General features: G+C 50.1%; 1 protein-coding gene across 1 annotated transcript; it reads right to left on the bottom strand.

Moving 5' to 3' along the window:
- Positions 1–335: 335 nt before the first annotated feature.
- mgat3b (beta-1,4-mannosyl-glycoprotein 4-beta-N-acetylglucosaminyltransferase b) lies at positions 336–25,752 on the bottom strand. The gene is made up of 3 exons (XM_062547186.1): positions 25,067–25,752; positions 4,230–4,629; positions 336–3,459 (listed from the first exon to the last, which is right to left on the bottom strand). The coding sequence occupies exons 2-3, from the start codon at positions 4,626–4,628 to the stop codon at positions 1,984–1,986; spliced, it is 1,875 nt and encodes a 624-aa protein (XP_062403170.1). The 5' UTR covers position 4,629; positions 25,067–25,752; the 3' UTR covers positions 336–1,983.
- Positions 25,753–27,327: the final 1,575 nt, after the last annotated feature.

Below are 27,327 nucleotides of genomic sequence, written 5' to 3' on the forward strand. Positions count from 1 at the left end.
CCCACCCAATACATACACACACACACACACATATGGGCAACCCACCCAACACACACACACACACATATGGGCAACCCACCCAATACACACACACACACACGCACACACACAAGTATATATATATAAACACCACACGCAGCGCTCGAGAGGCTCGGGTGTGCTCTACATTCTCCGCATACACAGGCCCCAGTGACCTCAGATGAACGCGTGTGTGTTTTCGCCGAGTTGGTCCCTCCCTCTTTTCCTTCCCTCATCCTGCCCCCCCCCCCCCACAACGGCCCCCCCTCGCCGCCCGCCCCGCCTCCCCTCGAGCGCCTGCCCCCTCGACAGCCAGCAGACCCAAAACACCCCTTCCTCCACTTCCACCCCTTCATAGGCTGCCAAGACAACGTAGGCAAGCGCACTTTCTGTTTGAGTTATTTGGAGAGGGGTTTTTCTCTTTTTGAGTGTGTGTGTGTGTGTGTGTGTGTGTGTGTGTGTGTGTGTGTGTGCGCGTGTGGCAGAGAGGGAGAAAGAGGAGAGAAACAGAGTTCCAACTCATGTCCCTAAAGCCTGTCCTCTGTAAAAGGCTGTTTGAGAGCAAGACAGAGAGAGGAAGAGAGAGAGGAAGAGAGAGAAAGAGAAAGAGAGCAAGAGAGAGAGAAGGGGGGGCAGGAAGAGACTTGACTTTAAAACCCCTTTCATAGAACTATTGTATGGAGAGAGAAAGAGAGCGAGAGAGAGAAAGAAAGAAAGAGAGAGAGTGAGAGAGAGAGGAAGAGAGAGGAAGAGAGAGAAAGAGAGAGATACTCCTGCTGTGTCTGGACTCTCTTGCCAGCCATGATTTATTCATCCCAGTCTGCTGAAGGAAGCTGTCAGCCCTACCCCTCGCCTCCCCCCCTCCGGTGCTGGGAGCTCCCAGCCACAGCCACTCCAGCAGACCCCTCCCTGTCAGGCACCTTAGTGGAGCGCCGCGCACTTCTCCGCTTGCAGCAGGCGGCGTGACCTGTGATATTTCCTGCATGAGAACACCAGCGAGTGCTATCAAAGCTAATCCTCCCCCAGCCCAGCTTAGCTTAGCTTAGCGCAGAGGCCAGTCGCAGGGTCTGTGACTGAAGACTCTTGACACTTCCACTCCCAGCGACCGGTTGCTCTGCTTCTGCAAACGCGGCTAGCTCTTATCGCCGCCACCGGTTACTCGGACAGCGCCGAGTAGGCGGAATAGCGGTCGTTTTTTTTTTTGTTCCTACCAGGATCTTGATGTGAATTGAGGTCATCGAATGCCTTCTCAGAGCAAACAGGGAACTGAAAAGCCGTAGAGGCTAATGTGTTCTGTTCATTCTCTGTTTCTCTTCTTTCACTTCCTCCCTCCTTGCTTTCACTAACTAAAAGGTAACACAAAACTCACGGTGATCGGACAAAGAAGGAGATTAGTCTCCAGTCCACTCCCAACAATGCAATAATAGTAAGCCTGGTGTTTTCTCCTCTGAATGGTGTACGGGGCTCGATGTTTTGTGTGCAGGACAGAAGTGTGTTGAAGGCCGACTGACCCACCGGCCCCCTCCTATGAGATATGTCCAGAGAGATCTGCAGGGCTGACCACAGACACAACAGCAGAAAGATGTGACAGGAGAGCCCTGGACAGGGCAGTTAATCTCCCTTGGGGTAGCAGGGGGAGGGGGGGGGCAACAAAGTGAACATCAACATCATGGGACATTTTAGCATTGCTCCACTTCTTCATAGTGTCTTGCGCCAGCGCTGTTTGGTTATGTCCAACCATGCCAGTCCAACCCCACCCACTGCTGTGTGCCCTGTCCTGTCATTGGACGGTCGTGGAGCAGTGGGTGGGCCTGTGTGGAAAGGGGGGCCGGACTTCTGGTGGGCGGGCATTGTACAAGTTGCCAGTGGTTTTATCCCTTTTCTCCCCGGAACCCCATGACATCCTGGAACCCTCACCCATGGTTCTCCCGTGGACCGTCTGAAAAGCCCCTGCCACGTTCCGCCTTACCCCCCGCTTATCTTAATTTCGTACGGGTTCTCAAGCAAGTACCGGTACTGCTCGTAGTGGTCCAACATGTACTTGGGAGCGTACATGTGCTCCTTGGGATCCGAGGGAGGGTACTCCTGCACGGAGCCGTCGAACCAACCCCCGGTTCGGATCAGCTCCCGGATGTATCTAAGGTCCCGCTTGTCCTCGTAGTCGCCCCAGCGCGGGAAGTCCCCGTTCTGGGCCGAGATGAGCTTAAAGTGGATCCCCTCGGGGGAGAAGCACCACGAGCAGTGCCAGCCGGCAAAGTGGAACGGACTTCCCAGCGACCACTGCACCAGGATGTGCCCCGTGTCGTTCTCGTACTTCCGGAAGCCCGGCATGGTGTAGTACTCTCGGCGCCGCAGCCGGATGCCGTCGTTGTCGTAAACGTCGCGGAGCATGCCCACCGTGCAGCCCGACACCACCTCCAGCGAGCCCAGCTGCTTCCAGAAGAATCCGTAGAGCGACTTGCGCATGTGGATGGCGAAGGGCTCCGTCCAGCCGTCGAACAGCTTGAGGAAGAGGATGCCCTCGCGGGCCGGGATCTCGTCGGCGTCGTTGATGAGGAAGACGTCGTCCGGCCGGAGGTTGGCCACCCGCGACATGCCGTTGCGCGTCAGGAACGTGCGCAGGTAGTCGTCGGCGATCCAGCCGTCCTGCCGCCCGCCGTCGGGGAAGTGGTCGAGGAAGACGTAGAGGATCTTGTGGCGGATGTAGTCGTACGTGCCGTTGAGCAGCAGCCGCAGGAAGCGCAGCGGCCGCCGGTCGCCGTACGCCGTGAAGTTGGACTCGCACACCAGGAACAGGTCCACGGCGCTGGCCAGCTCGTGAAAGCGCACGTGCAGCAGGTCGAACTCGTGGTTGACGTTGATGGCGTTGATGACCCGGCGGGGGGTCTCGCGCGGCGTCAGCCGCTCCTTGGTGGGCAGGTTGGAGTGGTAGACCATGGTGGGCACGCCGCAGTAGGGCCCGTGCCAGCCGGGACGGCACACGCACTTCACCAGCCGCTTGCCGCGCCGGGGTTTGGCGCGCAGGGTGCCGGCCTGCTCCTCGGGAGGGTACTGCAGCTGTGGCTGCGGCTGCTCCTGCGGCTGCTGCTGTTGCTGCTGAAGCTGGGGGTGCATGGGCTGCTGGAGGAGCTGCCGCTGGCCGTGTTTGGCCGCTGCCGTGGGACCCGCCGCTTTGGCCTGGCCACCGGGGGGCGCTACTTCGGTCCCCTGCCGGAAGCACAGGGCGCCGGCTTTGGTGCGCACGAAGTAGGACGTGCGGTCGTTCTGGAGGACGTGCGGTCGGGTGTGGAGGTCGCCCATGGAGTCGATCGGGTCGGGGGTGGGAGCCGTCGTGGGGTCGAGTTCCTCCACCTCCACCACCACGTGCGGAACCTCCGGTCTCAGACGAACTACCGGGGGATTGGGGTGCCAGGGGGTCACCTTCTGCCGCTCATTTTGCTCCTGTTTTGGGAAAGAAATGTCTCGTTTAAACCCAAGAACATGGAAATAGCATCGAAGAAAAGGAGAACAGTAAACACATTGAACTAACGCTAACCATTTATCCATCACATTTATCTATCATTATCTATTGAAATATTTATGACCTACCCGTAATTTCCCAACTATTAGCCGCGGCTTATACATTGATTTTGCAAAATTTCTTCCGCTATGAGGTTAATACTAGCATGGCTAGCGCCTACCACTTCTCAAATGAGACGTGGTCTGGCAACCAGACGTTCATTTTCTCGTATTTGAAAAAATGCCCAGATCCATTGGGCGCCACAGATGTCTATCAAATGCGTCCGTGCATAGCTCATCATGGTCTTGCTTTCTCCCCTGTTCTGTGATTGGTCGCCAACATCAGGCGAAAATGTGGGTGTTAGTTTCCAGACTGCCTTAGCAGCGTGAATGAAATCACCGTGCAAGGCAGTATGGGAACACCCAGGCTAGGTTAATACAGTATGACCTACCCGTAATTTCCCAACTATTAGTCGCGGCTTATACAATGATTTAGCAAAATTTCTTCCGCTATGAGGTTAATACAGGGGCGGCAATTAATATGGTGTTAATATGGTTTTGTCTCCTTTAACTTGCATAAAACACTGTCCTGCGGCTTACACACAATGTGGCTTATATGCGGGAAAGTACTGTAATCACAACTCTTTCTGCACACGCTACCAACACAATAACATCATAACGTAGGAACTGCAGATCACAGATTCGGTGCTTACTTCAATGGCATCAGGGTCCCGGTGTGGTGGTTCCTCAGGCCTCCCCCACGGTCTGGGCACTCCGGGATCCTCCCCCACCTCCATCACCAGCCCCCCCGGCTCCTCCAGCCCCGGGATCATCCTCGCCCCCTCCACGTGCTCCCCGCCGGCTCGGGGCTTGGTGTCCGAGGGCCTGAGGTCCAGCGGCGGGCCCTCCTCGGGGACGGCGCTGGCCAGCGGCGTGGCGCGCTCCCTCCAGAAGAAGCCGGTGACCATGATGAAGGACTTGATGTTGGGGTAGGGGGCGGAGAGCTCGCGCAGCAGCGACACGTAGTGCAGCGCCTTGTAGTAGTGCAGGAAGGAGATGACACACAGGCCCACCGTGCAAAGCAAGAACACCCTGTGCCGTCGCATTTTCATCCTGAGGAACAACGAGAGGAAAAGGGGGGGGGGGGGTGAGGCGGAGAGGAGAAACAGAGACCATGTTTAAGGCCAGAATACAATTGTAGCTTCATTGAAATGATATGAGCAAGGCAGCAAAGGTTAAGCAGATTTCATCGGCTGCGCATGTATTTCCCTGATTTAGAAAGGTTACCCGCTAAGGTCAGTCAGTGATGAAGTTGAGTTTTATATCTGACGTCCACAACCAGATCAAGCAAATCCAGTTACCACAGGACCAATGATTACACAGGTGCCCTTTAATCCCCTCCGCTGCATGGCTTATTTCTGATGATATAATTGCATGTGTGTTTCTGTACAGCCTTTGAGGTTCTCCAGTGGAATCCTAAATCATATGGATTGATGATTCAGCTGTGATTGGCTAGGACAAGCTCCCTCCCCTCCCCTCCCCTCTCTCTCTCTCTCCCTCCATTCCTCCCTCCCTCCATCTTTCTATCATCATTCTCTCCGCCTGTCAGAATCTACCATGAAAAATGGAGGGAGTCGGCGGGGGTTGTCTCACAATCAAAGAAACGCAATCTGGCAGAACTGACACGGAGCACGAGGATGGATTCCAAGTTTCTCGAGTAGGAAGTGACCTTTGCTTTTATGGCTCCTCATTTGCACAGCGTCGAAATGCACTTCAGTTTTCAAGGCACTCACTACCAGTGCAGGACACCAGGGAATGGGGTGGGGATTGGGATGGGAGGGAAAAAAATAGACGGCAGAAAGCTGGGGACTTTTCTCAAGACCCTTAAGAGAAGTTCCTCCAGTGAAATAGCTGCAATCTGACCTCAGTCATCAAGCCTAATGCAGCACTTGGCTTCGCTACAACTGTTAATGTTTTCTCTCTCAGTGAGTGAGTGAGAGTGACCGAGCGAGAGAAAGAGTGAAGTGAGAGAGTGGCAAAAGAAGGAGTGGTGGAGGACAACTTTATAGGCTCTGGACTTCCCCTTCAGAATCATTTCCTCCTTTGTCTCTATCAGCAATCTCCTTCTCTCACTCTCTCCTTCTCTCCCTCCCTCCTTCCATCCCTCCCTCCTTCCATCCCTCCCTCACTTTCCCTCTTTCTTTCACACCCTCACACGGTGTGTATTTTTATCTAGACTTTTTTTCACGTCTCCTGCTTCTCTTTTGTTGGCACTCTAAATATGCCTCTGCTCTCGTCTGCCTTATCTCCGTCTCCACAGCCGCGCGGGCCTGTTCCAACACCACCGGTGTGGTGCGGCGAGGCACGCCTGACTGCGAGGGAAGGGACGCTTTTGCACCGGGGCCTGCAAGAATCTGCGCCAGAGATAAAAATACAAAAGAATATGCTGAGTGTCGAGTTACCGGGGGGCCCCCCGGGCTGCCGGGGTTGAGGTGAAACAGGGACGCGTTCGGTTACCTGCGGGAAAAGCCAGCGGTGGCCTCCGGGCTCAGGGCTGACTACGCTATGAGGAACGATCCGATCTTTTTTCCGTACACTTGAGCGGTGGTTTAGTGCACTCCCGGGCCACCGTGCGCTCACTATATATGCTGAGACGTTTTTCAGAGTTCAGGCCAGCGAGATGGATTGTGAAGTGCAGCAGTCATTTCGAAGTAATATAAATGCATCTGGCTTTAGTTTTGTGGCATGCACGTAAACAGAAAGAAATGTTGTTCGTGTTGACGCAAGCGAGCCAGTGAAAAGGCTTGCCTTTCAGACGGCAGGCGGAGCGGAGTGCTTAGACTACAGGAATATTAAAACAAAATACCAAAGACAGTGAAGCGCACATGTCCAACATTTCTGGGAGTACCAGGTGCTGCTGAGCGCACACTCTCGTGGGTCATGTCAAACATTAGACACTCACACAGGCGCCAGATGGCTCTTTCTGGAAATGAACCAACGACCCAGAGAGAACCAGGTGACCTGTCATAAGAGCATAAGAGCAGCCAACCATACCGGTATATAGGGCGCCTATTCATCTATTAAAGGGCAGCGCAGAGTCAGGTCCAAGGCCTTGTCGCCTCGTTGGAGCCGTAAAGTCGGAAAATAGCTGAGATGAAATTAAGCTCAGCGCTCGCCTCTAGTTGTTTATTTGTCGCGTTCACTTTTGCCAGCCTGTGTCCACATTGTGACGCTTGGCAGAGAGAAAATAGACTTGGGAGGATTTTTTCTTAGCGTTGTCTAAATTTAAATAACGTCCTCTTGCCACTGTATTAGCAAAGCCAAACATTTGGGGTTTTGGAGTCTTGGAGGAGTCTCAAGTGGCAAACAAACTGTGGTGAGCGGCGCGCTGAGCGGAACTCTCCACGGTAACACGGTCAAAGTCGACGTGATTGGGCCAGCTCGAGTGCGGGGGTAAAAGAAGGACAAACGAGCATTACAAATGCAGCGCAGTTTGTCGCGGCATCCAGGGCGGCTCGCGTCTAATGACTTGTCTTCCGCGGCGCTCCGACTGGCTGCCATTATGGACGGACAAGGGCGAGGCGGAAGTGGACAAAAACGGCATTGTGGGTCACCATGGGAGCAGCGGCGGAGGGGAGGGTGGCCGGACAAAACCTGCAGCCAAATGGGCTTTAACACAATTAGGGCCCCGTCAGAGAGCCAGAGTGTGTCTATGCGCTCATCACACACACACTTCCTGACACTGACACACACAAACACGCCGACCTTTTGTGTCCTCTTCTGTTTCAGTAAGACCCAAAACACATGAGAAATATCATGCTGCTCATTTATTCAAAGATGTGCTCGATATTCTTCTGATCTGACATGATGCTATCGCTCTTGCACATCACTATGAGTCATGCTAATATTCATGCCTGTCTGACAGTCCCATAGACATGACCTATTTAGAGGAGAAAACACGGAAAATGATCATTACCACACACTATTCTGTGCTTTAAATAGCACATTCATAGATTCAGCGCTTTAAAGAACAGATTCCCCGTGCGCTTTCTGGAAACAGGGGATGGAAGTCACCTTCAGACGAAAGCGAAAGGTCTTATTGAGGCACTGATGAAATCATAATTATTGTGCTGCTCTCGCAGCGTCCCCGAAGAGTTCTTCCGCCTGGCTGCTCGACGTCTCCGATATCTCGGAATCTGCAGGCTTGACGTAACTCAGCGCACACAGAGCTCTGCAGCAGCACCCGGGCTCTTCCTCCTATGCTCACTATGAAAAGAACATACAGGAGCAGCTCCCTCTCTCCCTCTCTCTCTCTCTCTCTCTGTCTCTCACTCCCTCTCTCTTCCTGGCTGCCAGTTGGCACGGTGCCCGGGGCAGCCTCCCTGCAGGGGCTTGTGGTCTGGGGGGACGCCGCCATTGTCTGTGGTGCCCGTCGTTCCTAACGAGAGGCTTCCTTTATTTGTGCCTGTTGTCAACACTGGAGCCAGCTTAGCTCGGTTACTTATCGCTCAGACGACTGCAGTGGCGGCGCAAACGTTTCGGGGGACGGCTCGGGATTCACGGATCGATTGAGGCCCCCCCTCCGCTTCCTGATGAGTCAGGTTTCTGGAGGAGGGCAGCGCGGCTCTACCTTTTTTAGCCACGGGAGTCAGGAGGCCTCCTACTCGACTGGCAAATGAGCGGGAGCCAACCGCGCAAGCCATGGGGACGGAAGAACCAGGCCAGCTAGATACTGACATGCTAATTTTTGACACGCTCTGCCAAAAGTGACGCACATACGTTTACACAGATGTAGGGTATTTTTGAAAGACTATCTCCTCCCTGGATGGAAAATCTGCCACCCACAGCAGCCATCCCCACTCACTGAGTCGGCACAGGTATGCAGCAGACACCGGGCGCTCCGAACGCGAAGGAGAGAGTGTGGGGAAGGGTGCTAAGTGCTTTTAAATAATTCAGCGGCACATTTTGAAGAATGAGGGAAGGTGGCGAGGAGTGTGCTGGAAGGTGCTGTTCCCGGCCCAGGAGGAGCGAGAAATGTGCGGCGGGCCTCATCAATAATGGAGGGAAGCGGGTCGGGAAGGGCGGCCGCTCTCCTGGTGCCGGGGGGGGAGTAGTGGTGCTCGGCATTGACTGGACCTCGGCTGGAGCCTCGGGCGGCCGTTCTGACATTATCAGCTGACGGATGATAGAGCCGGCCAGCCCGCCTGCCTGTCGGCCATCTCCCCCCACCCCCACCCCAACACAAAAAAAAAATCCCCACCTGGGCGCACATAATGGAGAACAGCTTTGACTCACTAGTGGCTCCATGCATCGTAATCAGTCCCTTTTTGCGCTGCAATAGATCCTCCCCACAACACACACACTCACACACACATCATTCCCGTGTCATTCCTCATGATCTGCTCTCTGGAATGGCCGACCCCCGGGTGGCGCGCGGCCTTGGAGCGGCTCCACCACAGATCGGGGCCAGATGTGGTTTTGGAGCGGCGGCGGTCTCCGATAGCCTCCGCAGGAATAAAAAGCGGTCGCTTTCTCAACTCGCTGCCCAGGCCGCTCTGGCCGGCTCCAGGAGCAGCGGAGCGTGGCGGCGGCAGCAGCCAGCGATGGCAGGGCACACCGATCCCGCCGCGACACTGCTGGGATTGAGCTCTGTCCCCCAAGGTGAGTCATCCATTTTTTTTTTTTCCCTGACCAAACACAGGCCCGGTCTCCGAGGACCTGCACTCGTTTACCATTGACTGGGTGTTGTTTTTTTTTTATTCTTTCTTTCCCTCGGAGGACACTTGCGCCACTCCTGTCTTGGTGCTGACAAACCGCTAGCGTGTAATTAGCGTTAACGTGTTATTTGGGCTGAGGACTGCGGATCAGCTAATGGCTGACTGGGCTTGTGTGAAGGAGGTTTTTGCATGCAGCAGCCTTGCAATTACGCCACTGTTATGCCCTGCTGCTGTCTAGACACTCAAGTGATAACGCCACATCAAACTAACCCAGGAGGATGACAAGAAATAGGTGAGTATGTGCAATGCATAATTATGTATATACAAAAAATTGCTGTTGGTGTTTAGTGTTTTTTGAAGAGATGTATGTTTATTTCAACTCAGACCTATAATTACAGTCGACTGGAAGGCTGATAAATTGAGAAATTGAGAAGTAAGAGAGACGGGGGGAGGGAGAGAGAAAGAGCGAAAGAGAGAGAGAGCAAGTGTGTACAATAATTCAACACACTTGCGAACGCATTGGGCTTCACCATCATGCATCTATAATTACAGCCAACTGGGGGGCTGATACATTGAGAACAAGACACCAAAAGTTGATGTGTGTGTGTGAGAGAGAGAGAGAGAGAGAGACAGTTGAGATGCTAAGTCATAACAATACAATAATTTGACTGATCACCGTTCACTCGGAGCACCACATCCTGCAGGTCACTCTCGGTTTCTCGCCGTGTTCGGCCGCCTCTGTTTTACAGCCTCGCTCGCTCTCCCTTCCTCTCCACTGACTTGCAGGAAGGAAACAGTGACGGGGGTGAACACCCATTACAAACGCCAACACCAGAGGAGAAATGACTGACAACAACAGATGGCAAAACCATTACACTCCGACGCGGCGGTTCTTGTCATTTCACCTACCATTTTGCGAACGTCCCGACAAGTCGTGCTGAGGCACGCTGCCGTTATGCCTCTTTTCTCTCGGCAACAGGGCATAGAGAGACCATGAGTCACCAAGACGTCTCGAGTGTGTCTTGTCAGGACACAAACTGTCAGCTTAAGCAATCACTGTGAGCCCGTGGACTTGGAGGCTTAGGTAGGCAACTGCAGCTCGGTTGGGAGTGCTGTTATTGTTTGACATTGCTGAGGCCTGACTGCTCTCTGCTGACACAGGCGTCTTTGGTAACAGTCACCACAAAAAGAAGCCCACTCTGATTGCTGCAATCAGACAGCGGTTGCACAGTGATGAGGAGTAAGAGCTCTCCAGACGAAAATTGAAACAAAACAGTGCTTCACTTGAAGCACCGCAATCCAGTGCCACGAGGACATGCCAACATCTTTTCATCAGAAGACCAGCCAAAAGGGAATGATGAACAAGATCCGTTTGGGCAAAGGTGGTGGACGATCCACAGCCACATGAGCTTAATCTCGCCGACACCTGAGACCAAGCCAAAGAAATGTCCATGCACATTAACACCCTCCTGCAGACCCGACCTCTCCACTGGCCCCTGCATAACTTTAGATAAGGCCCGCATCTCAACGTAAACCTCCCAGAACAATTACTCGGGAAGGGGGGGGACTGAGTTACAGCATGCCGGGTGGCAGTGTGTGTGTGTCTGATGTGGGTGTATGTTATGTGTGTGTGTGTGTGTGTGCGTGTGTGTGTTTGTGTGTGGAAGGAGGGGGGCGTGTCTAACTGATCCCCACACCAGGAAGAGCGATGGGGCCCCAGACAGGATGGCAGCGGCAAATGCGCGTCTGCAGGGAGCCTGGAGATGAAAGGTGCTACTGGGGTGCTGGCTCTAATCCCGTTATATAAACCTCCTACAGAGTGGAACCAAAATGGCCGCCGCTGAGCTATCAAACACGGAGAAAGCTTTTTTTTTCCGCCCTCCCCACCCCCCTGCGATCCGAGAAACAAACACACACAGTTAGATGCAAGCAAACAGAGTTCTCTCCCCGCGGTGAGAAAGTGGATTATTCCCACCGCCCTGGCTGGCTGGCAGAGCGAATGATATTTAGATAATTCATGGATGAGTACGGTGGCCTCTCTGGTAAGCATAATAATAATAATGAAAATAAAGCCTTGCTCCCCTGCATATGGCTGTGACCTTTCCCAATCCGGCACAACTGGCTTGTGCTGGACGTGGCGCATGATTGCAGACTGGGGCAAGGGCGCAGGGCTTTGCATAATGTGATTCTATTATCAAATGGCATGGTATTTGCACAGGTCACCCGGGCCAGGCGGTCAGCAGGGCGGATTCCATTTCTGGTCTACAAAGCGAGCTCTTTGTGATGGCAGCCACCTTGTGAAGTGAGGAGAGAGAGAGAGACACAGAGAGAGAGAGAGAGAGAGAGAGAGAGAGAGAGAGAGAAAGAGACAGAGATACACAGAGAAAGAGAGAGAGTGAGAGAGAGAGATGACCTCTATGAGAGAGTTGAAACCAACATCCGTCCCAGGCGAGCTCTTTGTGACGGCAGCCACCTTGTGAAGTGAGGAGAGAGAGAAAGGGGAAAGAGAGAGAGAGAGAGAGATAGATACACAGAGAAAGAGACAGAGTTACACAGAGAGAGAGAGAGAGAGATATGACCTCTATGAGAGAGTTGAAACCAACATCCGTCCCAGCACAAACCCACAGCGCTGTGGCGGTGCCTCGCTCATGGTAGTCGCCGTGCAGCCGTGCTAGCCTAGCACCATACCAACTCTCATCTCCTCCTGCCCTCATCTCATGCTCTCAACTCCACACCTGTCTGCAGCTGTTTCCCTCCCCCACTCAAAAGCCGTAGTGTATAAACTCACTCGGTCGTGCTCGAATGGTCACACAGGAAAAGCACACAAGAGGCTCTTTTCCATCACGGACCGAGGCTGGCCCAAGGTGCGTGGCCTTGGTGTTCTGTTTCCACAAGAAGCTGTAACATCAGAAACATTAGCTAACAATGCTAGAAACTTCTCAACAGTGCTTAGCAATGACAATGTACTTAGCAACGACACTGCAACCATACATCAACTTAATTCCAAAGACATCTAAGCAAGTCATAAAATTGTAAGCTTTCAATTAGAAAAGAGAGAGACCTTCAAGGACACTGATGAAGATGTAACCTGACATCGAAACCTTTTTACTCTACAGTACCTTTAATTCTTTTGCAAAGTTTTTATATATCTATATTTATATTGTTTTTATTAACAAATAAGAGCACCCGCGGTGGCTTCTACCCCAAAGTGGAAAAGGGCCAAAAACGTCTGAGGCCATCGTGTTTTCTTTCTTCCCCCTCATCCTCCACTAGTGCCAGACTCATAAGTGGGTCAGTCATCATGACCACTCAATACATGTGGGCCGTGAAATACAGTTTCTGAATGTGATTAAGTATTAAAGCAAAACACAATGGCGTGACATAGAGAGACACACAAAGAGTGCCATTCAGTGGGGCTCTCGGGAGGAGAGACGGGGGCGTGTGTGTGGGGAGGTGGGGTGGGGGGGGGGCTGTGTTGGAGGTCATTGGCCCTTCCAGGGCTTTCCTCAACGCAGCCGAGCCTCTGAGCAGAGCAAATGTGTTGTGGAAAAATGTAAGCACACCGCTCAGCACTGACAGATATACGACGGTCAAGTCGGGTTTAATTTGAGTTGAAAATCAATGTGTGGGCGGGGGGCTGCGCTCAATACATCAGCCTCTCGGGCGGCAGGTCTCTGCCAGTCCCTCAGCATGTGCCCTGACCTTTGACCCTTCCCTAGAACACACCAGCAGGGGCTCGGATCAAAACGTAGAACGCGAGAAAGGGGAAAAAAACAGTCAGGTATGTGCAATACAAACATGAGGGAGGAAGTGCTTAGTGCTTAGTGCACCCCCCCCCCCCATCTCCTCTCACACCTTTAGTTCTGGGAAATGAGCTGGCCAGCGCTGAATCCCAGAGCTAGGTAAATACCGCAGGGCTTGGAGCATCCGCTGTTCCACTAACTAGCGTGATGATCCATTGGCTGGTGGTGGTCGGGGGTGGGGGGGATTGGGCCGCAGATGTCCACAGCTCCCCTCCAGGGCCAACTGTCCTGTGGACAGACGAGGCCAAGATGGTGAGGGGGGTCTGTGACTGATCAGGCTTGAATCATAGCATACAGATCTGTCTTTTTCAGACAGACTTAAAGGTTAGTTCAAATATCATCCCTATGGTTGGTCCAAAGGGCCCTTTTCACTTCAAAGCAGACTTTTTCCTCTTTGTGTGGGTTGTATATGCACTCAGAGTGGAATATAATATGTGGGAGTCATTATGTTGCAGCCTTGGGAGAAGAGTTGCAAAATTCCAGGGATTTTCAAAGTTGAAAACTTTTCATGGGAATTAACGGGAATAAACTGGGCATTTAATGTGGTAAGTTAGTCTATAACAAGGAACCTAAATGTAGTTGAAAAAATTCAAAACAATCTCATTTCAAAAAACAATCTTGCAGCATAACATTAGTTAAAACAACCTGAGGTACTGTAAGTTCAGTCAATTTCTACCCTGCACATACGTCAATCACATGCAAACAGCATTCAAATAGGCTACTGGACATAGGCAACCCATAGTGCATTCATGTGCATGGGAAAAATTTTTTCAGACATTGTTGAATGACATAGCGCACCTTTGGAAGGTCAGTGGTTTCTGTGTTGCTAGCTTGCTGCTTGCGAGGATTAAAATAAGTTCATTAAACATTGAACTTCAGTCAGTGTACACAGCAGTTTTGGCTAGCTAATGTTAGGCGCTAGTAAAAACAGACTGGAAACAATAGACAACACTGCGATTTTCGTAGCCTGCTAACTAGCTTCATATGCTAAGCAAGGCAAAAATAGTAAACAAACAAATCATATTGCTTATTATAAAACAAAGTGTTTATATTTATGTTAATATATAAAGCAGTTTATGAATTACCTCAAATTCCCAGTTAATTCCTGCAATTCCCATAATTTCCTTTAATTCCATGAAGGTTTCCAATTTGGAAAAAAATCCTTCTTAACTTCCCATGGAAAGTTTCCGTAAGATTTTCCTACTGTATGGCATATTGCCTCTCAACAGACTCTCACAAAAGTTGCATGCTTTTCATGAATAAAGTTCATAACTGCAACTTTTTTGCAACAGTAGTTTCGCTTACAAATGTTTCTCAACAAAGATGTTTCTTTGAAACTGACTTCACAGACAAAAGACATTTTTTTTTCTGTCCAAGTGTCTTTCTCTCTATTACTGGAAAATAAAAAAATCAAGAAAGTGAAAACACTTTCAGTCTCACAACACCCCACTCTATGTGTCACTGAAGCGTTCAGTTAAAATCAAGACATACAATTGTGCTTGTGTTCTGTTAGTCTTCTGAAGCATAACAGGAGCTTTTTCTCGCTTCATAATGGATCTACTGGAAGTCAGCGCAGAGACAGAGAGTCCAGTGATGCAGCCGTCTTGGCCAACATCCCACAGCAGGTTTCTGTGTCCGACTCTGTCATCATTCTCCAGAACTGACTGGCCGGCTCAATCCTCGCACGGGTGTTACACACTGATTCACCGTGAGAGAGCGAGAAGGCTGACGCAAAATGGCGGTCATGTTACTTATTACAGGGATTTGGAGCGGACAGGTTGCCTCAACGATGTTGTTCTGACAATAAAAAGGGTCGAGACAGAAGAAGCTTGTCTCTTTCAAGTAAGTTCCATCAGTACACATAACAGCGTTGTGCTGAAGCGTACAGAAAGACAAACGCACAAATGCTCCTCTTGTCAACTGTAAATCTGAATAAAAATCTAGCCTTGTGAAACATGTTCATTTTCAAAATACCAATTCATGACAGTCAGTTCCAACTAGTCGGAGAACGAGGCATGTAATGTAATTCTCCCCGAAGAATGAGTGTACCTTGGTTTCGCAGTAGGCCTAAATGAAAAATCATCTGATTACTATCCGCCTGCTTCACAGGTCACGCAGTCTCATATATGCATTAGGCTACTGACTAATATTACACAGACTAGCCTACCAGTAACTAAGAAACTCTCCGGCTTATAGAGATGAGTCATTTCTACTTTCAGAGCAACTGCTGCTGATGAGATGGTTCAGGATGTACTGTCCCTTGGTACTACTCTGGTGCTTCTCTCTCACTCACCCTACACACACCAGCCGTATCACTCACCTGCTATCTCTGCTGCTGAGACACCGAAGGGGACACAAATCTCATTAACAACAAACATGTAACACTCAGTGCAGCGATCCGCTCAGGAAGTGAAAGCATGCCTTGATAAAAAGAGAAGACTAATGTGCCTTTTGCCATCAATAGAGCTTTCTTTAAAAGTAATGCCTCACCTCTATTCGTATAGTCTATTCACCACCACTGAATGGTCTTGCTAGTCACTGACACGTCACCCACTGCAACCAGTATTTGACTTTGGGATGTAGCTTTTTTTTCTGTTCATATCAGGGTGCGTTCAATCTCTGTGGTTCTGGTTGTGAGTGTTCTCAGCACAATCAAACATATGTAGCTAGTGAATTATTGACCACTTTGCAGCTGACGCTGTGGTTGCCACGTTTTCTTTAATTGTGTTCAGCCTTGTTTTTTATAGGTCACTGAACAAAGGCAGCTGCCAAGAGAGCACATGCACATACCTGAGGGGGGGTTCCACTGTTCACAGAGCATCAAATCAGGAACCGATCCAAGCTTTACAAGACCAATTCTGTCTTGCATCATGAAACTACCACGTTACCACAAGGCTGGAGCAGCTGTGCCTGTGCAACATTATCTACGGACACATCTCCAGCATGCCAAACAGCCTGCCATCTTCTACAGTACTGGTCCTGAAGTGCCAACGTCGTCACCATGCACGGTGCTGGGCGCGTTGACTGATTAACGCCGCTGTTTTGAGTGAGGGGGTGCCGTCAACGCTGTGGCTAAAAGCTAGCCGCACGCCCCCATCGGTCGAGATCTCACCGTGGAGGTGGCACGAAGACCAGGCGCCGCCCGCCACTGGGTGTTTACGCCAGGGGGGCACTGCCTCGACTGTGCCCTGGCAGCGGCTGGCAGCCTCTCAAGAAGACAAGTCGTGTCGAGGCTAGCTTGTGCTTCAGTCAACACGCCGCGGCGCGCTTCATCAAGGCTCACGTGGCCTCAGCAGAAACCTGAATGAGACCGTGTCCCTGAACGCCCTCTCAAGCATGCTGGAAACAGTTTCATAACAAGTCACGGCTCAGCTCACTGACATTCATTTAACCCCCCCTTCTTGAAAGAATGGGCTAGTCCCTATGTGATAATCACATGATATGTGTACAACAACAAACATGGCACGTACCATGTAAAAAAGGTATTTCCACAACGTTTGCGATGACCCTTCCACATCAGTGCGCAGCGGTAATTCCTGCCTCTCTTTACAGCACATATCAGTGTCATGCTGCGTCTACCTTCAGCGCTGTGCGTTCACCAAAAGAGCCAGCTGACGACTAATCGAGAGCTATGCTGGTGACACACCACCCAGGGGTTTGGACAGGAAAGCCTTCAATTCATTTGTATTTGTGTGTGTGTGTGTGTGTGTGTGTGTGTGTGTGTGTGTGTGTGTGTGTGTGTGTGAGTGTGAGTGTGAGCAGACAGAGAAGCCCTGTTACTGTGTAAGATAACAGTGAGAGTGAAATTAGAAATGAGGAAGGAAGTGATCTCTCAGAGGAGAGATAGCTCAAAAGTACAGTGAGAAAAGAAATAAAGATATTTTTTATATATTGTTATATAGGATGTAGGTTTTTTTTGCAAGATTTTTGCCACTGCTTACTTTTCTCTTTAACCTTTTTTTTTTACTTCCTCTGGTGAAGCCTTCAAGATGAATCAGCAAATCGACTCATGCGAGACTGTCAACAACACACACAGCATCTGAATACTTGGCTCTTAGTGACTTAGAGGCGGGCGCATTCATGTGTGTGTGTGTGTGTGTGTGTATGTGTGTGTGTCTGTAAGCCACAGCAAGTTTTCAGCGCGTACAGTCTGAGCAAAGCATGCGTGTGGGTGCATGTGTCTGCGCTCTGTGAGCTGTTTGTGTCGTTGAATGAGGGAGGCCTTTATGGATATGTTTGTGTCACGATTTACAACATACTTCAACTGACTTTCAACTTGTGTGTGTGTGTGTGTGTGTGTGTGTGTGTGTGTGTGTGTGTGTGTGTGTGTGTGTGTGTGTGTGTGTGTACATTTCTGTGTGGGTCCATCTGTGAACGTGCGTCCACTGGTATTGTCATCTATGACTACAGACTTCCATTTTACAGGCTATTTCGAAACCACGGCTTGTAAAACGCCAGCTTTTTCGCCTAGTCCTTATGCTGGGAACCCACACTCACTCTCGGGTTTCTATTCTCTCTCGCTCACCGACAAACACCCATGCACGCACACACACACACACACACACACACACACACACACACACACACACACAAACTGTCTTTTCTTTAGCAAAGACCACAACTTGCCAGTAACTAAACTGGGTATAATTCAGTGCCAGCCTCTCTCCAGCTGGTGCCTTCCTGCCCCCTCCACTGCCACTGCCCTCGCCACGGCTACCTCCATCAGTCATGCCACCCAGCACTGTGTCCCTGTTAGTGTGGGACTGAAACAAGGCATTAACCAAGGAGCTGTGTGTGTGTGTGTGTGTGTGTGTGTGTGTGTGTGTGTGTGTTGGGTGTGCGTGTGTGTGTGCGAGGGTGAGAGAGCGCGCTTGTCCCACAATCGCCCATCGGTCTCCCACTGTTGCTGCTGCAGTCTCATGCGATACAATAGAGCTCATTCTGCCGGTCCTGTCCTCCTCCTCCTCCTCCTCCTCCCTTGTGCTGAAATATCGCCTTCCATCAGAGTTCCTTACAATGGCTTCCTATTCCATTCCAGTGCACAGACAAACACACACACACACACACACACACACACACAGACTCCTTTCCTCTACTTTACTTTTTTTTAAATTTGTTCCTTTCCAATGAAATGGTAAAAGCAGTTCTGGCAGACGCTACAGTTCTGGCTGTTCTAGCAACGCTGGAGTCTTTTTTAGCCCAGCGGTCAACAATGGTGGGCACATTGGTCACACCTGATACGACCGGTCCCAAACACCATGTGCCAAGGCAACTCGTTTTCTAGGCTAAGTCACACCCGGCTGATTTGTCTGAGGGCACAATCAAGCCTCAGCCATCACAACAGCTTGTGCTGTCCCCACCATGAGCAAACAAAAAGGCCTGAGAGGGAGAAAGAGAGAGAGAGAGAGAAAGAAAGAGAGAGAAAAAAGAAAAGAGGAAAAGAGAGAGCGGGAGGAACCAAGCAAGCTGCAAGCTGATATGCCCGTTCGAGCCTCCGAGGCTGAGTGAGTTTATAGGCAGCGCCCTTTTAAAGAACAAATCCAGATGGGAAGTTGGCCAAATGGAGAGCTGATACCTCCACCTTAAAACACAGCGCTCAACAAATCTCAGCCTCACCCGCCCGAGCTGACTTGGCGAGCCAGCCGCCCCAAAGGCTTTGTTGATCACAAGATGGCCACAAGGCAACTGTCAGTCGTAAACTCAACATGAGTCCAAACAAGCGCTCCAAGTTGATGGTTTACATACAGCGGTTAGGAAAACAAACAAGGTTCTAAAAAGGTTGAGAGATGCTATCAGATGGGAGGCTGGCTGCTGCAGATTATTCTTCCTGTTGACACGGAGCACAAAGAAGGTCTCTCACTCTCACACTGTATATAAACAGCATGGCACAGCCACTGTTGTGCTGAAACCATAGAGGTTACAGCACATACACTATGGCCTGGTTTTACAAACAGCTAACACAGCCCTCTATAGTAAGAAAAAACACATCAAATGAAGGTCCTTTGTCAGCAGAATCTAATGTCTAACTGAACTGTCACGTGTTTCTGTTATGTGAAATATCTCGCTTCGCAAACCATGGCTGTTCCCAAGAGGCAGAAGTGAAGCTTGAAGTGATATGTGCCACTGGCAGCCATCTTGGAAAGTACCTTGCTTCTCCACTGCTGTTGTCAGAGAAATATCACTATGAATTTATTAAACATGCATCAGCCCTGCAGACAGCCTGAAGTGAGAAAGACAAAAAAAAACATAGACTGAGCTAACAAGAAATAAATCAGCTTCTGCGGGTACCTCCAGGCTATCATAACAAGACATTGACCAGTGGATTCTATCAATGGCATTTGAAGTGTTTGGAGGAATTTCTTGGCAAGAGAGGGCACCAGAGCACCCACAAAGCACAAGAGTCGACCACACACCCACACAAGCATGCAAAGCAGAGGAAACCAGCTGCCAAAGAAATGGCATGCAAAACAAAGACCAAACTATGCCACAAACACCCATACACACACTCACACGCTACATGCCTCTGACCAACCCCACAAATCACATGCGTGCAACTGCACACACACACACACACACGCGGCTGAGAGGTCAAAAAGAAGTCAAAGAGACTGAGCAAAGTGGTGAGCGGAGCCGTGAGGTTGGGAGTGGATTAAGGGGAGAAATATTAATGCCGACAGGGTGGCTTTTCCCTCTCGCCCGCCTGGGCCTGGGTGGAGGTGAGTGGGCGAGAGTGGGTGGTGGTGGTGGGGGGGGGGGGGGGGTCCAAACCAAACACAGAGATGTTTCTCTGGGACACTAAGTGTCTGGGAGGAGGAACACGGCGATGGGGAGACGCATTAATGATTCATGGGTCCTAAGTCGCCGCCATGGAGCCGGCGTGCTGCTGGAGGGGTGAGGCCGGGACAAAGGGCTGCACACGGCTCCCAGAGGCTGAGCACAACACGGGCCACGGGCCTACAAAGAGAGGGGGGGGGGGGTCTTCCTGCAGGCCTGGGGTGGGTTGGGGTGAGGGGGGGGGGGGGGGACAACAAAGGGGGCCCCACTCCTCCCCAAGAGGAGGTGCCACCCAGCCAGGGAGAGGTGAGAGAGGGGACGGACGCATCCTCCCAACGTCCGGAGTGGGAGGGTCCAGAAGCGTCCGGCAGCTTTGAGACTCCAGAGATAATCCTAATCAAATGCTCTGCTCCCTCTCCCTTGGTCCACCACTCCCTGTCTGTCTGTCTGTCCACCAGACACACTCTCTCTCCCTCTATCCACCACACTTTTTCTCTCTTCCTCTGTCCACCACACACTCTCTCCCTCTCTCTCTCTCTATCTATCTGTCCACCACTCCCTCCCTCTGTCTGTCCCTCCAGTTTGATCCCAGCTGGGCTTGACCAAGATGGACAGCTGCAGTGGCAGGGCAGAGGCTGTCCATCGTGAACCCTTTCTTCTCTCTCTCTCTCTGTGTGCTTTCTGATTTCACGGTCAGCTGGAGCTGGACCGTCCGAGCCTCCAAATCAAAATCCCCGCGCAAGGTACAACACAAGGAACAACGCCCTGGCTTCACATGCCTGTGTAGCTTTGGCCATGAATCAATACGCTACATTACATTACATTACATTAAGCCAGTGTAACATAATATCATAAATGCTTTCATCCCACCTACACATGCACGCACACACACACTTCACCTACCATGAAGATGCATTTACCCCACCATTAACTAAATGAATCCATTAAAACCCTGACGGAGAGAGGATGTCTCTCTCTGCTTGTGGCCAGGATTGGTCAGAACCTTCTAGAATGGCTCAAGCGCTTGGACGCGGGTGGGGTGTGTGTGTGGGGGGGGGCACTTGGCAAACAAAAGAGGAAGGAAGGAATACTGCTGAGGCAGAATGCGGACGCTTTCTGGGGATGGCAATGGTAGCTGTGTGTGTGTGTGTGTGTGTGTGTGTGTGTGTATGTATGTGACATGGAAGCGTTTATTCAGCGGGTTTTGAACCGGGCGAGCACTGCAGGAGGAATGTCAATTAAACCCCACAGAGAAGACTGCAATGTCATTACGTCCTTCACTTAATCTCCCCATCCCTCTCTCTCTCTCTCTCTCTCTTTCTCTCTCTCTCACACACAGGCGCTCCTCTCTCCTTGCTCTAAACACATCTCTAAGGTCAAGTACAGGTCAGGGCCCGTTTCTCCCCACATGCCCCGGTGAGGGACGCGCATGAAAGGTGACACCGGGCACAACAAAGGGCCGGAGAGCCAGCACGTGAGGGGAGGGGCCAGTGGGGGAGGGGGGGTGGGGGCGTGGGCGGCAGGCTCCACTCCGCGGCGGGGTTGGCAGCCATGCTGGGGATGGATGGTTGCTATTTTGGCTTGCTTGGTAAACGGGTCCTGGATGCCTGACAAGGAGCACTGTGTGCGCGTGTGTATGTGTGTGTGTGTGTGTGTGTGTGTGTGGGTGTGTGTATGTGTGTATGGGTATGTGTATGTGAGGACTGGAGCCTTATTTGGAGAGGGGAGTACCACAAGGCTGCCTGCTACGGTTGACAGGGGTGCTCCATCATTCATGAAAGCACCTGAGAGAGAGAGAGAGAGAGAGAGAGAGAGAGAGAGAGAGAGAGCAAGAGAGGGAGGAAAGGAGGGAGGGAAAGAGGGCGATGGAGGGAGGGGAAGGCTGACAATGTTAATGTTTGCTGTCCCCCTTGAAGGACACTTCTCAGAGTGTTGCGGGCTGACTAATGCATGGAACAAGCAGAAGTGCTTCACATCAACATCAAATAAGGGACAAGATGAAGTGCTTTCCTGCAAGCAAGAAATAACAACAGAAAGGCCCACGGAAGGATATCACAACACGGGGCACAGCCCAGCATCTAACATAAATGATCCACAGCACACCCAATACGGCAACAGCCTTCACTATTCCATTTTAACTGCCGATTTCTTCCACGTTGCATCAGAGCCTTGCCTTATCTCATCTTGCTAGCGCATGTCCTTGATGTTCAACTGGGCCTTCGACATGAAAAACTAAAATAACATACTCAGGTCTCCTCCGTGAATGTGTCACTGCTAGTCACCACGGGCACCAGTCAAGACCTCTGCCACAACGCCCCCACCCCTCTCTCTCTCTCTCTTTTGAGGCGGGCTGGATTTTGCCAACAGATGTAGCAAATCTTATTATCTGCGCCGCTTCAATCCACTCAGGCAGGTGCCCACTGAGTCTTTGAACACCCAACGCATCAAAGAGGCCCCAAGTCGCTAATAAGGATGAAGCCATCAGCCTTGCAGAAAGAAACGCAAAGTCTTTGGGTAGTGAGATGTCCCCCCTCCCTTGCCCTTTCTTTCTCTCGCTCTCTCTCTCTCTCTTTTTCTCTCTTTCCCTTTCCCTCTCCCTCTCTCCTGCTCGCGCACCCTCTCACTGTTTCTGACTTTCTTCTTCTATTTTCTTTCCAGGCAAAAGATCTTACACTCACCCTGCGTGGGCAAGGAAAGCTCTTTTACTGAAGCGTAGAACTCTTCAGGGCAAAGAGGTAGAGCGAGCGAGAGAGAGAGACGAAGCATGTGCCAGGAAAAGAGAGCGAGCAGGTTTGCGAGAGAAACTGAAAGAGAGATGAAGGTAGAAACTGTGCGCTTGTTTGTGTATGCAAGCGAGAGAGAGAGATAAAGAGGCAGAAAGAAAAAAGAAAGACAGAAACAAAGAGCCTTCTCAGTAGGACAGGAGTAAGTGTATCTATCATAGATGATGGAACCAGAAAAACAACAGTCAGGCCTTAAAGCCAAACAGTGCACCAACACCAAGACAGGAGATGCCCGGGCCTCTAAACACCAGTCTGAACCTCCTCACCACCACAACAACCTGACGAGAGACAGCAGGGGGAGGAAGAGGAGGAGGAAGAGGAGGAGGAAGAGGAGGGGGAAGGGGACACACTTGACTTGGACCTTGGCTGCAGCTCCTGCAACTCTGATGATTAGAGCACTACATTCCCAAAAGCTAAGGTCATGGGTTTCTGTTTCTAAGGAGTGCAAACAGTCCATATATAATGTGCTGATTTTGTGAGAGCCTGTGCAAGCCCGTCTGCCACCCTGCTATGAGAGATTAAAGAGTCAGCAGCTCAGTAATGGACTGTTAACACATCAGGGTTAACACACCCATGACAACAATGCCTCATCATGACCACTTCTCCAGAATGCACATCAACAGACCACAATTTAGATGCACTCAGTTAAATGTTCTCCTAATGCGTCTTGATTTGACTCTAAAACAAACTCTAAGGTTGACCAAAAGCGAAAACGATCGGCCTCCCCGCCACCAAGGCTTGCTCAAGACTCACCAACACTGAACTGAGAACGCCAGAGCAGATGTTTTGTGGGTGTTGTGAAATGAGTGATACAGTTGGATCATTGTGCGATTAAATGTGTGTGTGTGTGTGTGTGTGTGTGTGTGTGTGTGTGTGCATCGGGGGAGGGGTTGGGGGGTGTCAAGACAAAGTTTACACTTTCACAAAAAATATGTATATTTACAGACCCTTCATTTAGTGCTGTGGTTCCGCTGCTGAACCTGAGCGTCCTACTGTCGTATGAAGTGAATCATACGACATTGGCTGACTGTATGACAGCAGCAGTGTACCGGTAATAACAATTCATTTCATGTTAGAAACATTGCGTTACCCCAGTGTAATAAACATCTCATTCCCAGAGTTGGAAAATGTAGACCTAGCTAGGCCTATTTCTTTCTTTTTTTAAACATATCTCTATAATAAAAAAATAGAAGTCTTTGCACGGGCCACTGTTCATTACCATACAAATACTGTTGCTCGTCCTATGGCAGCTCCAGCTGTTCAGTCTTTTTGAGCAAGCATAGCATGGTCTACTGCTGACTCTCAACGCTGGTCCTTGAGGCAGCAGCAGCAGCAGCGTCTAGCTTGAACGCACGGTCGATCAGCATTAATTATCGGCGCTGCGGTGTAACGACTGCAGCCTCCCGAGGCACCGCTGTTTCCCAATGCACTGTATCGAGAGGCACACTACAGGGAGCAATGCAAATCTCGGCACCTTGAGGCCGGCTGACTCACTGTAGACTAACACTCTACAGGCCTTTTGTAAACCCGCCGGCGCTCCTGCAACCACGCCACCCCGGTTGGATCAAATAAAGCAAATCTTGTCACAGCTCATTCGGACTGATGGACTAATCGAGCTATGTGAGACTTGCACGTTTATCCTCACCGCTCTTGGTACTCTCGTGTTGTTCATCTACTTGGACGAAAACCTCATTTGAAATGGAAGTCTGTGTGGGGCGTGATTGTATTCCAGTCTCTCTACGGCACAGACGCATTTTTAATGCATTAGATAAGTGTTACAGCTGACAATTCAGTTTGGCAACAACACAGGCCAGACATAGACAAAGGTTTTTATAATAATAAAAAAAAATAACCTGATACAATTATCATCAAAGTATTTTGTAGATAGCTTCGTGGTTAGGTCGCCTCTATTTTTCTTTTATTTTTTTTAACGATTTGGTGGTCCCATCCATCTCGTGAAGCTGTGCCAAACAGTATTTGCCCATATACATGCGGGTAAGTTAGGGTCGCTGGACAGTGTCTCCTATACGACACCCTGGCTTACCCCATGGAAATTTACTTGACGACCCCAGGAGGCCAAGAATCATCTGGAACGTCTCCAAAATTTCGCCAGTGACACACAGCCGGAATAGCTTGGGCTTCTCCTGATCGAATAATAGTCAACCGATCAATAACCTCAGCAATATTATCGATAAAATAGTAATACTAGCGTACTGCCTGTAGGCAACATAATTGTCGCCAGGCTATTCACGGGGATTTAGATGAACTATCATAGAACGTCATCACAGCCTTCTCTATTTCGGCACTTTCATAGCCTATACTTTTGAGTCAGCCCAGGCCTGTAAAATGAAGGCATCGCCGATTGTTTTACATTATACACACACCCACCATCAGATGCAGACATACAAGTGCAATGACATGACAGCCGTAGAGCTCGCCTCTGCTGTGCGCTAGCTGAAGAAAAAGAGCTTACCCATCGCCTGTTTTGGGTTGTATCTAGGCTAGATGTTCATTGCGATCCAGAAGATGCTTTTGTCGTTTCCTTAGTCGTATTAACAGCCAGAAGTATCCAAGTTATAACGCATCGTTGCTGTCGTGTGTGCCTGGCAACACCAATCTCCATTACATTATTATCTTAACGCAGAGGCACATAGCCCGCTTACGCTGTGCGGCAAGGCAGAGGCAGCACTGTAGAATCTGAGGTAGGCTACCTCTGGATCCCCAGCGGAGAAAATGAGTCGGTCCAGTTGTCTGTTCGTTAGCCGCTCTGTCCATAAACCTCGCGTTTCGTGCGAAATATTACGGACTGTACTGGATTCAGTGACAACAGAGAGTGAAAAACAACGCTGCATTCAGGAGGTTCAGAGCCGTTCACGTTGTTGTTCGACGTAGTGATGCAGGGGATAGCTTATCTCCATCCCGGTAGCCGAGATGCGGGATGAAATGAAAATGATCCTTGCGCCTTCCTACAGCAATTTTGACGGTTTTATGACTCGCGACCCCCACCTCTCCATCGCCGTTATCTTCGGGCCAGGCCCGCGCGTAGCAGTATATAACTAGTCCAACTGCTTTCTGGACTAAAATGACGCCTTTCCGCTCGTGTTCAAGGCAGACCCCTCTCCTTTATTTTTCATTCTCTCCCTCTGAAATGACTGAGGTGAGGGGAAAGGAGGGGGGACCGCACGAGACGACGACAGCTCCTCCCAGTTTGCTTATCACACACAGGACCCAGGGAGGGGAGTAGCCTACGGAGGGGGCCGAATAGAGGGGTAGTCACAGACGAATCATATATGAAAGCGAAAATATAGGCTACAACAACATTTGGAGGCTCACTAAAATGCTAATGTTCTAAGAACGATGCATGTGACAACACTACAGCGAAGCCTGATACAAAATAACTCAAGCGAGAAATGAAACATTGTTTGTTCCGTCCCACATTCGACTGTCACCAACTCCGGTTTAACGGATTTACCATTGCTCTCAAAAATCAAGAATAACTATTTCCCCCTGGAATCATACAGATCTCAGTGTGGCCTAATGTGGACTATTGACGAGGTCTTCGCTGCAGTCAGCTGCAAAAAGTAATTTCCGTGGCTTATTGAAAAAGCACTTATAATGGCTCCGCTCAAGGGCTTCTCAAGACAGATGGACGCATGAAAAAATACGCTCATCTTGATATGTAGGCTACACACAATCGTAGGCTACGCCTCCTACATTCAGTATTTGAGATTCTTTTGACAACAACAATTACAGAAACCAAGTGGACTAATCTAAAACACGCACGCTGCATCATTTTAATTACTGCAATCAAAAAAAAATATAGGCTAAGTAGGCTATATTAAGGATAAGTTCTCTGTTGTTTAAATTTAAAAAGTTTATGCTTTAAAATATACAAATATTTCACTACAGCTACATCACCGGGGAAGTTGATTTGCAGCTTGATGTGAATTTCATAATCACCATAATATGATAAAAAAGAAACTAGTTAAAAGAGAATAATAGACATGAAAACATATTAAGAGTACAGCACATGCATCCAACTACAATAGTATCCTCTCATTATACTCATAGCACTCACACCATTCTCAGCACACACACTAACACACACTGTGTGTGACTGCAACTTGCCATCATAACACCCTCATATAGAAGATAAAGGAGTGAAACTTCTTTACTAACGAGCCACATCTTGAACTCCTACAAGACATGAAAAAAAGGTCACGAGACTTCAGCTTCTATGACTTTACTTTGGCAAGGCACTAATGCTCGCAATACAAATGAGCAAAACGACAAACATGAACACAAACACAGAGATATACATGAGTGACATTCGCAAATATAACCCGGTGACGACAGCATTTGCTAAGGTCATGACCCCCCTCGCACTCCGACCCCACGGACCTCGTCTTTCTTTAGCATGGGCCCACAGGGTGCCTGAACTGAACTCATGCTCGCAGTAGATGTGGTGGGTGCCGTGTCAGCCATCAAGCACCATGACAGGTGCTGGCACTCAAGCTCCGCCCCCCCGTCACCCACCCCTTCCTTCGTCAAGACGACATGATTAAAAGAGAAAGAACGGTCAGACTTCTGTACCTCACGTAGCTTACCGCACCACAGTCCTTTAAGGAAAATAAGAACAAAAACAACAACAGCCATGGTGCATGTTAAATGACAACATTCGATTGATTTGTGTCAGTTTTGCGCCCACCATGTTTCCTGTCAGAGCAGGGAGTT

Source organism: Sardina pilchardus, chromosome 1 (assembly GCF_963854185.1).
Source record: "Sardina pilchardus chromosome 1, fSarPil1.1, whole genome shotgun sequence".
In the NCBI taxonomy this organism is placed as follows: Eukaryota; Metazoa; Chordata; class Actinopteri; order Clupeiformes; family Clupeidae; genus Sardina; species Sardina pilchardus.